General features: G+C 37.6%; 1 protein-coding gene across 3 annotated transcripts in view; it reads right to left on the reverse strand.

Annotated features, from left to right (window-relative positions):
• The window catches only part of ME1 (malic enzyme 1), a 196,163-nt gene that overhangs the window by 147,104 nt on the left and 32,992 nt on the right, over positions 1-16,067 (reverse strand). For all 3 annotated transcript variants that reach the window (XM_038554631.1, XM_038554633.1, XM_038554632.1), the window contains exon 3: positions 7,964-8,113. In XM_038554631.1, coding sequence (XP_038410559.1) covers positions 7,964-8,113 — 150 coding nt within the window. The remainder of the gene's footprint in view (positions 1-7,963; positions 8,114-16,067) is intronic.

Genomic DNA, 16,067 nt, shown 5'->3' on the forward strand with positions numbered 1-16,067 from the left:
ATTCTAAACTGTTCAGTAATAGCTATTATAGTTATAATCTGCCATATATAATGAGATTATGATTGGGTTAAAGGAGTATCAGCCTTGGGAAGGTTTCTTTTTATACTGATTCTTTTTAAGCTTCTTTTCTTACTGCTATTTTACAGACTAAAAATCAAAAGCAACACTCTCATGCTGTTAGATGACAAAATTTGCCAAACTTTTGGCACATCTGCAGAAACTATGTTTCCATATGAGTAATTTCCATTTCTTTTTTTAATAAGTTGCCTATTTATTTATCCATTTACTTATTATAAGTAGGCTGGCTCTAGGCCCCAGCTTAAGGCTTGAACTCAAGACCCTGAGATCAAGAGTCTGCACTTATGCTTAAGCGACTGAGCCACAAAGGTGCTTCTTAATTATTTATTTTTAAAATAATCTCCATCTCCAACATGGGGCTTGAACTCATGACCCTGAGATCCGGAGTTAGAGTTAGATGCTATATTGACTGAGTCAGGTGCCCCAATAATTTCGATTTCTAATCATAATCTAATCATGATCTAATCACAGTATAGTTAAGATTGTTTCTGTATTGTATTTGGGATAATAAAAGCTTAGACCTCACAATTTAAGTAACAAACAGTCCTTTTTGGAATTTTGAAGGAAATATGTATACAAATAACTATAAATGTAGAAAAACAATTTTAGCATTTTGTTTTGGTTCATCTCAATATATCCTTTTATTCATTTTTCTAAGAATTTTCTGGAAAAAAAAACAAATAGAACATCTTATTGACCAACTCTGACAATTAGTCTTGTTGATAATCTTAGTAATTGTCAAAATCAAAACAGGTACCATTTATATAGCATATGAAATGTGTAAGTTGAGATATAAGAGCTTTAAATATATTATCTACTAAGTTCTAGGTCCATACATTTAATTGCCTACCAGACTTCCTTATTTCGAAGTCCTCTGGGGTGCCTGGGTAGTTCAGTCAGTTAAGCATCTGCCTTTGACTCAGGTCATCATCTCAGGGTCCTGCAATCAAGCTGAGCCCCGCTTGGGGCTCCCTGCTCAGCAGGAGAGTCTGTTTCTCCCTGTCCCTTTGCCCCTCCCCCTTGCTCATGTGCACTCTCCCTAAATAAAATCTTAAAAAAAAAAAAAAACTCAACATGTCCTCAAAAGAACTTTCTATCTCCCTTACAAACATATTCCATTATTCTAAAACTCAGTGAATGATACCATCATCCATTTATCCATTTAGTCATCAACAAACCTGGGAGTTATAATAATATCAGTTCTAATTACTACCTAGGAACACCTACCTTGTGCCAAGAATTATGCAAGGTATATTACCTATATTAAATTTAATACCACCCTCCAAAAATTTGCAAATAGGTATTATCCTAAGAAATCTTATGGTAAAGAATCCTGTTTAATTTCAGTTAATTCAACTTTTCTTCAATTAATTTTAGCACTGAGGGCAGCCCGGGTGGCTCAGCGGTTTAGCGCCGCTTTTGGCCCAGGGTATGATCCTGGGGACCCCGGACCGAGTCCCACGTCAGGCTCCCTGCATGGAGCCTGCTTTTCCTTCTGCCTGTGTCTCTGCCTCTCTCTCTCTCTCTCTCTCTCTCTCTCTCTCTCTGGGTGTCTCTCAAGAATGGATGAATAAAATTAAAAAAAATAAAAAACTTTAGCACCGAATGCTGTTTTCACCATAACTTCTGGCAAACTAATTAATGGTACTAGTCAGATCAAACTCTGGAAATGTGTTTTTTTAAAAAACAGAATGTTTTATTAGCTCATTCTTTTTGCCAAAAATCTATTAGTGATCTACTGGATAAAGATTAGTAGATGAAAGGAGGATAAGAGTTTAAAGTTCTTATCTGTAATCTAAATTTTACTTCTTCATAGCCTGATTCCTTAGAATGAGTCCAATTCCTTTCAGATCAATTTTACGAAAATTTACTTTATAAAATAATTTGCTTAAATAGTAGGAGAAATAAAGAACATACCAGTACTCTATGTTTTTTTGTGTGTGTGTGAATGAATGAATAGAATAATATTAAGTTACTCTTAAAATAAAAATAAAAAACTTTAGCACCGAATGCTGTTTTCACCATAACTTCTGGCAAACTAATTAATGGTACTAGTCAGATCAAACTCTGGAAATGTGTTTTTTTAAAAAAAAGAATGTTTTATTAGCTCATTCTTTTTGCCAAAAATCTATTAGTGATCTACTGGATAAAGATTAGTAGATGAAAGGAGGATAAGAGTTTAAAGTTCTTATCTGTAATCTAAATTTTACTTCTTCATAGCCTGATTCCTTAGAATGAGTCCAATTCCTTTCAGATCAATTTTACGAAAATTTACTTTATAAAATAATTTGCTTAAATAGTAGGAGAAATAAAGAACATACCAGTACTCTATGTTTTTTTGTGTGTGTGTGAATGAATGAATAGAATAATATTAAGTTACTCTTTCTATGAGGTAGCAAATAACATATTAATTCAGCACTAACTAGGCACTAAGCTTAAAAGCACAGGAAATACAGGAATAATTTATAAAATATGATCACTTTTCTCTAGATACTTATAATCTATTTGGGACTAAATAAAGAGTAAAATGTCAACAAGAGAGACCAAGAGAAGAAAGAAAGAAAAAAAAAAAAAAAAAAAAACCTAAGCTCAAAGATAGAGCAGATTGTGATGACCAAATATGGGGGATGGGAAGTAGGTGAAGTGGGTGAAGAGATTCAAAAGGCACAAATTAGGGGTACCTGGGTGGCTCAGTGGTTGGGCATCTGCCTTTGGCTCAGGTCATAATCTCAGAGTCCTGGGATTGAGCCCTGATCAGGCTCCCAGCTCAGGGGGGAATCTGCTTCTCCCTCTCCCTCTGTGTATGCTCTCTCCCTCTCTCTCAAATATATAAATAATTCTTTAAAAAAAAAAGTTGCTAAGAGAATGGATCTTAAAAGTTGTCACAAGAAAAAATTTTTGTGCCCATGTATGGCAACATATGTTAACTATTAACTAGACTTATTATGGTGATCATTTCACAATATACAAGTACCAGATCATTATGTTGTATACCTGAAACTAATATATGTCAATATACCTCAATAAAAAATAAATAAATAAGTAAAATAAAAACAGACCAAGAGTACTTTGATAGAACATTAGAAATACCAAAGTAGGAACATGATTAATTGCCAAAGGCATGGTAAAACAATATTTAACTAATAAGAGCTTATAAGAGAGAGAAAGATGATTCTTGGAAAATGCAGTATAAAATATAACAGGTAGAAATATTTCCAAAAAAATAACAAATCTGCTTTAGCTGTCCCTTATGTATACCTGCTTTAGCTGTCCCTTATATATACCTGCATTATTAATTTGGACATAATTTTTCTTTAAAAAAAAGTTTTACAGAATACAAATAACTTAAGTAACGTAGTAAGCTCAGCATTCTGCAAAAATACAAAAAGAATCATCCCTAGCTCCAAAAATCACCTCTATCTACAAATTAGCCACAATTCGATGTGCTGACATAACTGTATTGCACTACCAAATACTGGAAGTTCTGCAAAAATTAAAATGTTATGGGTATGTGGGAACAAGATAATCCAAACAAACTCAACATTCTTAAAAATCATTATTCGCAACATCTTGAAAAACCCACACAAAGTATCTATGCCAAAGAAAAAAGAAATTCCATACAAGACCAATAAATGGATACTCCAGTATCATACCTTAGGAAAAAAAAATCTGGAAGAGTTATCCATTTAAGAATTTATTTTTGGATACCCAGTCAGATTTTAATGCCATATTCAAAATGAATAATAAGTACCTAAACATAGAAAAGTATCATATTGAGAAGGGGAAACTAAAAGATTCCCATGAAAAATAACTTTATTCACTCTTTTTCCTGCTTCCACTCTTGCTAGGACCTACACCTCACTTCCCTTACACACACCATACAGAATACAGAATACATGTCCTACTCATAAAGGTCAAAGATTTAATGATTTCTTCAGAGTCTTCAAGCACAATAGATAACATCGAAGGAGTTACTGGGCAGGGTAGTCATGAACATTTTCTAAGATCATTGACTCAACAAGAACTCTGGCTGCAGGGCACAAGGGAGAACCCCTAAATACTTCTCTTTGATCCTGAATTACTGAGAAGATGTGTGCACCAGACCACCATCCTCAATAAAAATCCTAGGCCCCAAGCAAAGACAAAACTCACCCTTCCTTCCTTTCTCAGGCTCTCAGACACCTGAGATACTGGTATCTGTATTCTCTCTACCTTTAATAAACTGTTTCACCTCCTCTTGGCTCAAGTTTGATTTTTAACCTGCATGAAGTCAAGGACTCTCTTTGCTGTTCCTGTGGGAACCTCCCTCTGGAACCTTGGACCTAGCCAGCCCGCATCACTATCACAAAGACGTATTAAAAAGTATGAGATCAGGGGTGCCTGGGGTGGCTCAGTTGGATAAGCATCTGCCTTCAGCTCAGTCACAATCTCAAGGTCCTGGGATAGAACCGAGTTGGGTTCCCTGCTCAGCGGGAAGCCTGCTTCTCCCTCTCCCTCTGCCTCTCTTCCCCCTGCTTGTGCACTCTCACCCCCTGGATCGCTCTCTGCTGAATACATAATTAAAATCCTTTTTTAAAAAAGTTTAAAAAGTATGAGATCAAAAGATATACCTCCTTGCAAGTGTATTAAGCTTAGTACTTGTACTATTAACTCTTAACTTTTACTATGCTCCTAATTGCTATCACCAAATACACAAAGTAAATATAACAAGAGATATAATCCTCCTGTTGAATGTCTTAGAATACATGCTATTGCAGTAGGAAAGATTTAATAGACATTTGTCAATTTTGGCTTAAAATATAGTCTAACATGCTAATTAAGGTCTGAAAGAGCCATCATTATTCAAACACCATCACAGTTTTCTTTCCAATTAAATACAATGTCTAAATATATGCCACATAACACATTTTCAAACAGGTTCCTTTTTTTTTATAGTTATAGGAGAGGCCAGGAGAATTATTTCATTAAAGAATTTCAAAATCATCAGAAGTTTAATATACACATTAAAAATCAACATGACAGGAAACTACCTGTAGAGACCATATAGAAATGGTTTTAGGAACTACTTTTTCTGTTAGTAAAGCATTCCTTTACCTAAATTTCAAATACCATGGAAAAGTTGAAAAGGATAAGATGAACGTTGCCACCTACATTCAACATTTGTGAGCATTTTGCTTCAAATGCTATGCTACCTCCTGCCCCACCTGCCCCACTTCCTCCTCTTCCCTTTCCCTTTATCTATCAATTTATTTCTTTTTGACAAAGCACCATGTAATCAAAAACATTAACATGTCTAAAGATAAACAGATGACACTCAGTCAGATAAATACTATAAATATCCATTTATAAATTCAGTTCTACTTGCTACTGGGTGGGTTCAGACAGATCAGGTTTTATTCTAAATGAGATTTTTTTTATATTTTGGCTTTCAAATTTAAATTTAAAAATTGAAGATAAAGGATGGTGGGCTGTAGTTTAATCCCAATGTTACAGAGGAAATTGAAGCTTACAAAGGGTAAATAATTTATTAAAGACTAAAACAAACAGCAAAACCAAATACATGAAAATAGGCAATCTACTCCAGAGCCCATACTTCTAAACACTGTTCCAGGAAGTCTCTAATCTAACAGGTAATCCTCATGATTTTTTTATCTAGAATAATTCCATCACCCCTAATTCTGATGCTGCCCTAATCTGAGACCCCATCCTCTCTCACTGAGTTTACTGCACTGTCCTGCTAATAAACAGGTTATTTGATTCTTCTATCAATTTAACTAATAGTAAAAGCTGAAGTTCTCTAGCCTACAAGAAACTACAGGTTCTATACTCTCACTGATTTTACATCAAAGACCTCACCTACTACTCTCCCCTCTCTCACACTGCCAGGACTCTGGCTTCTATGCTGCACATCCCCAGGCATGTCCCCCCTTATGGTCTTGACACTGGCTATTCCTCCTGCCTGGCATATGTTTCCTTTTGTATCTACATGACCGCCCCCTCATTCCTGCAATATATTTTTCTAATGGGGCCCTACATTGTCCACTTTATTTAAAATTGCAACTGCCCACCCTTGGCCCCGCACAAAGCAACTGGCTCGCCAAATCCCCCTTTCCTGCTCTAGTTTCTCTAACACTTACTACCCTTCAAATATTTTAGATAATTCACTCTTTTTTATTTCCCTACTTCTTCTGCTCTTAGATTTATATGTATACTAATATATCCTAAACCCTTAAAAAATTGCCTAGTGCATACTTCATGCTCAAAAAATAATACTGAGACTTCTATGTCAACTTGAATCCAAATATTTTGAACTACACCCTTCTACATCTCTTTCTTTTTTAAAAGATTTTATTTATTTATTCATGGGACACATAGAGAGAGGCAGAAACACAGGTGGAGGGAGAAGCAGCCTGATGTGGGACTCGATCCCAGAACCCCAGCATCATGCCCTGAGCCAAAGGCAGAGCAGACACTCAACCACTGAGCCACCCAGGCTTCCTCTTCTACATCTCTTATAGTTGTTAGTATTTCTCAAGATCTCACAAGAAGTTAGAATTTCAAAAAAATATGCTTAAATTACATTTTAAAACAGCCAAGTGTTATACACTTATGCTTTTACTAAGATTCTTTATGTAGAAATATACTTTATAGACTTGAAGACATGTTCATGATGTCACTCTGGAAAGTCAGATAATGAAGAGCTTTTATAGTATGATCCCTTGTATAAGGAAAACAGTATGTATTCGTGTGTATTTACAGGTTTTCTGGTATTGTGACATTACGTATTTTTAAAGCATTTCTCCCTTTTGTGTGTTTGTATTTTCTCATTTTTTTCAATAATGAGTACGTATTGTTTACATGATAATAAATATACTTCTAACTCTTGCTCTATGAATAAAATATTTACTCACTGTTAATATAACTTTTATAACTGCAATATAGATATGTGCTATTAATGTAATTTAAGAGACCATTTACAGATATTCCTCTAATTATTTTCTTTATACAAGAGATGATGTGGCTAATTGTTTCATTTATACAGAGAGCAATGTGGCACAAGTGTGCTAAATATTACCACTACATCAATATATCTATGGGAAATCCATATATTCAATCTAACTTTGAGGTATTACATTTGAAATACTATTCAAATACTATTGAAATACTATTCCAATACTATTTCCAGTAGAAGTACTTTTAACAGGCTTTTTATATTTGTGGTATAAACTTATAAACATTTCTTTTTGATCTTCAAATTCAGAGTGATAAGTAGCATAAATACATTCAACTTGAATTTTGTTGTTGTTGCTGTTAAAAGTATTTTTTTTTTGCTGTTAAAAGTATTAATATTTATTTCAATTGTTCCCTGCTTCAAAAGTATTTACAGTAATATAATTAATAAAGCTATGGATTTAGAAAAACTATATTCTATATTCTATATTTTATACATCTTTAAAGGTTACTACTATTTCACTTAAGGAAAATAAGCAAAAGAGCTACTTTAATGCCTACTCTTGATTGAGAAAATATATTCATTTTCATTAGAATTTGGAATCCTTGCTTTAACTTCTAAAATAGATATGTGTTATTAGCATATCAAAGAAAAGCTTAATTATTATTAATCTCTTTCTTTCCAAACAAAAAATAAGTTCACTTGTCTATAAAAGGAAACCTAAATATGTTTATAATACTTTTCTATGATCTTAAATCTAAAAGAAAATACTATATTTTAGTGTTTACATACATTTATACCTAAGTTCTTTTAAATGAAATTTGATTAAATTTTTCTAAACTTAAATACCATTCAATGATTTGCTTTAATTACTGCAAAAACTTTACAAAAAATTAAATACACAAAGGTATTTAAAATGCAAAGTTTACATACCTTGGCTTCCGAAATGCTAAACTGTATTGCTGGCAAGCCAGACCCACAGTGGGGGTATAAACAATAGGCATGAATTTCTCAAGGTCAGACATTAGCACGCTATAAAAGAGCTTTTCGTTTCTATCTTGGAGATCCATTAAGAGAAGATACCTGTGGAAATTGGACAAAATGAGACCTATATTCCAACAAGTCATGAAACAGCTGCTTGGAAATGTAAACATGTTGCAACAAAGTATTTTTTAGATCACAGAGAAAACATCTGATCAAAAAAGACTTTAGAAATATTCTTAAACATCTCAAAGAATGAAGAACCATATACCTGAGCAACTGTCATTTAAACATTAAAATCATTTTGCTGAAACAGCACAGTTTTATTTGATACCTGGAAAGACTTTATCTCTATTTTAAAATGAAAATACCAGTATAGATAGAATTTAAACATTAACTTAACTAAGTAAATAGACTTCATCCTATAAGTTTTAGTACTAAATAACCAAGGGAAATGACAAGTGGAAAATAAGAAATGTAAGCACCAATCCTAAAAATTACTAAGGTAGGGAAGTTCAAGAGAATTATTTGTATCAAATGGCCATTTCTTTCCAGAGGCATTGCTAATTCAGAGTTCTCTTTCTAAACATCAGCCTTATCATGTTACCTGTAACCTTCAATAATTCATAGAATAAAATCCAAACTGGTCAGTACAACTTAAAATAGTCTTGCAAAATTGTACTTAATCCTACCAGCATTTTTAGGCTGATTTCCATTCCCTGGAATAGTTGAAAATGCACAGAATTTGGAGTCAGATACAAGGATCCTAATGTTTAACAAACAGATGGGTTATACCAAACCCCTTTAACATTTGGGAAGATTGCTAAGCCAATGATCAATTCTCAGACCTCAGCTTATTTTACCTGTCAAAACATCTGACACAGGTGCCCTTCCTTAGAACTCAATATACTTTTTTTACTTCACTTCCAGGATATCTTATTTTTCTTGGTTTTCCTCCTGTCTCACTGGTCAGTTCATTCCTGGTTTTTTGTTGATTCATCCTCTTCTCTGAAAGCTCTCTAACACCCAAATATAACACATTAGGAAATAAGTTTGGCTTTATCTTCAACATAGTATCAAAATCTAAACACCTTCATTGCTAACATCCTGGGTCTAATTTCTTACTTGGATTAATGTGACAGTTCCCTAAATATTCTTCCAGTTTACACTCTATTCTCAACATTGCAGACACTTCTTGAAATATAAGTCAGATCACATTGATCTTCTGTTCAAAATCTTGAATGGCTCCCCATTTCACCCAGAATAACACCAAAGCCCTTTAGTGGCCTTCAAAACCATTCATAATCTGTCCTCTACCTAACTTCCCTCCCAACCTACCATTTTCCCCTAGCTCATTCTGCTCCAGACACAGGTCTCTGCTGATCCTAGAACATAGCAGCTGAAGAACATTGTTGCTCAGATTTTCTCATGGTTAATCACCTCACTGCCTTTGATTATTCACTCACAAATCACCTCCTCAATGAAGTCTATCCTGATTGATATAACAATATAATAACACAAACTGACTATACCCACCTTCAGCATTCTCAGCCGCTCCCCCTCTTTACTTTTTTTCATTAGCACCTGTCAATTTCTAGTATAGTTATTATGTTACTATTTAGTATTTAATAATTTTTAAAAATAATTAACCTAAGTTCCATGAGGGCAGAGACCATGGTCTATAATCCCAATATCTCAAAAAGCACCTGACACTCAGCTGATGCTCAATAAATATTTGAGGAATACTCTGTGGTAAAAACATGAATGTGACCAGCAGAGTATTCTGCTTGAGAATACTCAAGCAGATACCCCGCTGAGCAGGAAGCCCAATGCCAGGTTCCATCCCATGACCCTGAGACCGTAACCTGAGATGAAACTAAGGGTCAAATGAACTTATGGAACAAATGAAAGGGATTACAAAGGAGTTAAAGAAGCAGCGAACAGGGGATCCCTGGGTGGCTCAGCAGTTTGGCGCCTGCCTTTGGCCCAGGGCGCGGTCCTGGAGTCCCGGGATCGAGTCCCGCATGGGGGTCCCGGCGTGGGGCCTTCTCCCTCTGCCTGTGTCTCTGTCTCTCTCTCTTCTCTGTGTCTATCATGAATAAATAAATAAAATCTTTAAAAAAAAAAAGCAGCAGCAAACATACACAATAGGCAAAGAGGTCAGCTTCTTTCCCCAGCTGCCCCTGTCATATCTCACGGGTTCATGAAAAGTAGCCATGGCAGGGACGGAGGTTATCCATGGGCTTAGCAACATAGATGTCCACTGATCAAAGCCAACCTGGCTACAGACACTGCTGAGTACCCCATCTGCAAGCAGAAAAGACCAGTTCTGAACACCATTCATATGGCACCATTCCGGAGGTGATCAGCAAGCTACTTGGTGGCAGGTTGATTACAGTGGACTGGTTTCATCATGGAAAGGGTGGTGTTGGTTCGTACTGAAATAAATACTCTGGATACAGATTTTGCTTTTCTTGCACACAATACTTCTGCCAAAACTAAACCATGGATTTACAGATGCCTTAAATATCATTATGGTATTCCACACAATACTGATTTTAATCAAAGAACTCAATTCCAATGAGAATAAATGAAGTGTGGCAATGGGCCCATATTCATGGAATTCACCAGGTTAGCTGGCTTGATAGAATGGTCTTCTGAAGACTCCATTACAGCACCAAGTAGATGCCAACACCTTCCAAAGCTGGGGCAAGGTCCTCCAGGATGCTACATATGCTTTGAATCAGAGTCCAATATATGGTGCTATTTCACCTATAGCCAGGATTCAAAGGCCAAAGAACCAAGGGATGGAAATGGAAGTGGCACCACTCACTAAGACCCTCAGTGACCCACTAGCAAAATTTCTGCTTCCTGTCACCATGAACTTATGCTCTACTGTCCTAGAAGTCTTAGTTTCAAAGGGAGGAATGTTTCTAGCAGAAACCAATAATTCCATTGAAGTGGAGTTAATACTACTGCTAGCCACTCTGGGCACCAAAAGCCTCTGAATCAAAAAGCAAGGAAAAGAGTTACTGCGCTAGATGGGGTGACTGATCCTGAATACCAAAGGGAAGTTGGACTTTTACTCCATTTTTTTTTTTTTTTTAGTTATTTATGATAGTCACAGAGAGAGAGAGAGAGAGAGAGAGAGGCAGAGACACAGGCAGAGGGAGAAGCAGGCACCATGCACCGCGAGCCCGACGTGGGATTTGATCCCGGATCTCCAGGATTGCGCCCTGGGCCAAAGGCAGGCGCCAAACCGCTGCCACCCAGGGATCCCCTTTTACTCCATTATTATAGTTATTATTATTATTATTAAAGATTTATTTACCTAAGAGAGAGTGTGCACATGTACGCAAGCAGGTGGATGGGCAAAGGGAGAGAATACTCAAGCAGATACCCCGCTGAGCAGGAAGCCCAATGCCAGGTTCCATCCCATGACCCTGAGACCATAACCTGAGATGAAACTAAGGGTCAGCTGCTCAAATGAATGAGCCACCCAGGTGCCCATCTACTCCATTATTATTATTATTAATCTTCAACTCCCCTGCAAAAAGGAATTCTGCCAACAGACTGCCTTTGGACTGGAACTGCAACTCCTCCCTTCCTTGGTTTCCTGCCTGCCAATCTGCCTACAGATTTAAGATTGATCAAGGCTCCATAATTATGTGAGCCAAAGAAATAAGGCGGAGGCAAGGTAAGATGGTGGAGTAGGGTCCCCATCTCACCTGGCCCCACCAACCTACCTAGATAACTTTCAAATCATCCTGAACACCTACAAATCCGACCTGAGACTTAAAGAGAGAACAGCCAGAATGCTACAAAGAGAAGGGTTTTCACTTCTAACAAGGTAGGAAGGTGGAAAAAAATAAAATAAAGAATCCAGCGGGGTTCTTTATCATCGCGAGAAGCCAGGCTAAGGCCCCAAGGAGAGCCTCCAGTACCGGAAGGCGTAGCCGCAGAGAAGTGAGAACTTTAAAAATCTGCACCAGATTCTTCCCAGACGGAAAGGCGCTTAGCAGGGAACTCGGGCAGGGTCGCAGGAGGAGCGGTGAGGCCTCCAGTCTCCTGGGGTCACTAACAGAGGAGGTGCGCCCGGGGGAGAGCATCCCATACCCCATGGGCTGAGCGCGGTAAAGGGCTGGAGCGTGCCCAGTGGGGCCTCGGGGAGAAGCCGGTGGGTCAGGCAGGGGCTCCGGAGGAGGAGGGGGCTGCATGGGCTCGGGAGCGCGATTCCAGTGCAGGCCCCAGATCCCAGGGCGCCGGGGACACAGCTGGGAAACCTGTGCTCCCCTGGGACAGGCGGAGGTGGGGAGGGCACAGGACAGCGAGGACACTCCTGCCGCTGGGCGCTCCCAAGCTGTGCAGGTCAGCGCCCCCACCCCGGGAGCATCCAGGCCAGTGCGGACTGGGAGACTGTGATAGTTACTGCGGGAGCTGACTCCAGGGCTGGGGAGCTGGCCGCCACCAGTGCTGTTGTTCTTCCTGGTGTCACCTTGTGCCTGGGAGGAGCAGGGCCACCAGGGGACAGAGGCCTCATGGGGTAAACAGTTCACACTGAGCCGGCATCCGGTGGGGAGTGGGGCAGCTCCCCCAGGTGTAGGCACCTGAGAATCAGCACAGAAGCCCCTCCCCCAGGGGGATCCCTGGGTGGCTCAGAAATTTAGCACCTGCCTTTGGCCCAGGGCGCGATCCTGCAGTCCCAGGATCAAGTCCTGAGAGGGGCTCCCGACTGGAGCCTGCTTCTCCCTCTGCCTGTGTCTCTGCCTCTCTCTCTCTCTGTCTCATAAATAAATAAATAAAATCTTAAAAAAAAAAAAAAAAAAGAAGCTCCTCCCCCATAAGACCAGCTGGAAGGACAGAGGAAGAGCAAATTCTTCACCAAGCAGCAGTGAGCAGCACTGGAAAGCTCCAGGGGAGGTCGAGGGATTTACAGTATATAGAACTAGAGGGTACCCCTCCTTTTCTATTCCTTTTTCTGGTACAACTTGTTTTTTTTGTTTTTTTTTTTTTTACAACTTGTTTTTATATCAGACTATAAACTTCCAATTTTTTTTCTCTTTTCCCACCTTAACTATACTATTTTACCACCTCTTCATTTTTAAGTTTCTTCCTTTTCGACTTTCATATTTCTACAATTATAGGTCTTAGATATATTTTCCACTTCTAGATTCCCTTCAACATACTCAATTTTGTGATATATACATGATACGATTTTTTTGTTTTGTGTGATTTTTTTGCTTTGTGTGATTTTTTTTGTTTTCTCTGGCTCATTTTGTTCTACAATGGGGGAAGTTAATACCTTCTAACACATGACCAGTATGCACCCAGAACCAAGTGGTCACTGCTGGTTCACTCTGTGAGATTATATTCTCTCTTCATTCCCATTCACCCCCCTCTTTTATCTCATTTATGTTTTGGTGGTCAATAGTGGGGGTCTCTAAACTATTTCTGGTTTATGTAAATTTGGGACTGAGCATTTTCTAACATACAGAACTTAATATACTCAGAACCAAGAGGATCACCCTCTAGGACCCCTCAGGTAGACTACATTCTCCCTCCACTACAACTTCGTCACCACCACCATCTCCCAGTACCCCTCTTTTTTCTCTTTTCTTTTTTTGCCTCTTTACTTTTGCTTTTTTCTCTTTTTTCTCTTTTTTTTCTTCTTCTTTGGGATTCTTGGCCTTTTATTATTTGACTACTTTGTTTTAAAATTTGTTTTTCACTTTAGTGGTCCTTTTATTTTATTTCATTCTGATCTTTGTTTTCAATTTCTGGTCTCTGACCCTGTCAGAATCATGTAGGGTAAAATTTACTTAGGTTGTGGTTGATAGTTCGCTCAGACAGCCACTCCGCACTGAGCAAAATGACTAGAAGGAAGAACTCTCCACAAAAGAAAGAAAGAGAAACAGTACTCTCTGCCACAGTTACAGAATTTGGATTACAATTTGATATCAGAAAGCCAATTCAGAAGCACAATTATAAAGCTACTGGTGCCTCTGGAAAAAAGCATAAAGGATTCAAGAGACTACATGACTGCAGAATTTAGATCTAATTAAGCCAAAATTAAAAATCAATTAAATGAGATGCAATCCAAACTGGAGATCCTAATGACGAGCATCAATGAGGTAGAAGAAAGAGTGAGTAACATAGAAGACAAGTTGATGGCAAGGAAGGAAGCTGAGGAAAAAAAAGAAAAACAAAAGACCATGAGGAAAGGTTAAGGGAAATAAATGATAGCTTCAGAAGGAAAAATCTACATATAATTGGGGTTCCAAAGAGCACTGAGAGGACCAGAGGGCCAGAAAGCATATTAGAACAAATCATAGCTGAGAACTTCCCTAACTTGGGGAGGGAAAACAGGCATTCAGAAGATAGAGAGGTCCCCCAAAACCAATAAAAACTGTTCAACACCTCAACATTTAATAGTGAAACTTGCAAATTCCAAAGATAAAGAGAAAATTCTTAAAGCAGCAAGAGACAAGCGATCCCTAACTTAAATGGGGAAAAATATTAGATTAACAGGAGACCTCTCCACAGAGACCTAGCAGGCCAAAAAGGGCTGGCAGGATATATTCACGGAACTAAATGAGAAGAACATGCAGCCAAGAATACTAGATCCAGCAAGGCTCTCATTCAGAATAGAGGGAGAGATAAGCATCCAAGATAGGCAGAAACCAAAAGAATATGTGAGCATCAAACCAGCTCTGCAAGAAATATTAAGAGGGACTCTGTAAAAGAAAGAGGAAGCCCAAAGAAATAATCCACAAAAACAGGGACTGAATAGGTATTATGATGACACTAAATTCTTATCTTTCAATAGTTACTCTGAACATGAACGGGCTAAATGATCCCATCAAAAGATGCAGGGTTTCAGACTGGATAAAAAAACAAGACCCATCTATCTATTTGCTGTCTACAAGAAACTCATTTGAGACCTAAGGACACCTACAGCCTGAAAATGAAAGGTTGGAAAACAATTTACCATTCAAATGGTCCTGAAAAAAAAGCTGGGGTAGCAATCTTCATATCACATAAATTAAAGTTTATCCCAAAGACTGTAGTAAGAGATGAAAAGGGATACTATATTATACTTAAAGGGTCTATCCAACAAGAAGACCTAACAATCATTTATGCCCCTAATGTGACATAAATATTCAATTACTAACCAAACTAAAGACATACTTAGATAATAATACACTAATAATAGGAGACTTCAACACGGTACTTTCTGCAAATGACAGATTTCTAAGCACAACATGACCAAAGAAACAAGAGCTTTAAACGATACACTGAACCAGATGGATTTCACAGATATATACAGAGCTTTGCATCTGAATCCAACTGAATACATATTCTTCTCAAGTGCATATGGAACTTTCCTAGAACAGACCACATACTGGGACACAAATCAGGTCTCAACCGATTCCAAAGGATTGGGATTGTCCCCTGTATATTTTCAGACCACAGTGTTTTGAAACTAGAATTCAATCACAAGAAGAAATTTGGAAGAAACTTAAACACCTGGAGGTTAAAGAGCATCCTGCTAAAAGATGAATGGGTCAACCATGAAATTAGAGAAGAATTATAAAGATTCATGGAAACTAATGAAAATGAAGATACAACCATTCAAAATATCTGGGATACAGCAAAAGCAGTCCGAATAGGGAAATACATTGCAATACAAGCATCCCTCAAAAAATTGGAAAAAACTCAAATATACAAGCTAACCTCACACTTAAGGGAACTGGAGAAAGAACAGCAAATAAAACCTACACCAAGCAGAAGAGAGTTAAATATTCGAGCAGAACTCAATGAAATAGAGACCAGAAGAACTGTAGGACAGATCAAGAAAACCAGGAGTTGGTTCTTTAAAAGAATTCATTAGATAAACCATTAGCCAGCCTTATTAAAAAGAAAAAAGACTCAAATTAATAAAATCATGAGAGGGGGGCACTTGACGGGATGAGCACTGGGTGATATGATATATGTTGGCAAACTGAACTCCAATTTAAAATTAATAATAATAATAATAAAATCATGAGTGAAAAAG

Source organism: Canis lupus, chromosome 12 (genome assembly GCF_011100685.1).
Source record: "Canis lupus familiaris isolate Mischka breed German Shepherd chromosome 12, alternate assembly UU_Cfam_GSD_1.0, whole genome shotgun sequence".
Lineage (NCBI taxonomy): Eukaryota > Metazoa > Chordata > Mammalia > Carnivora > Canidae > Canis > Canis lupus.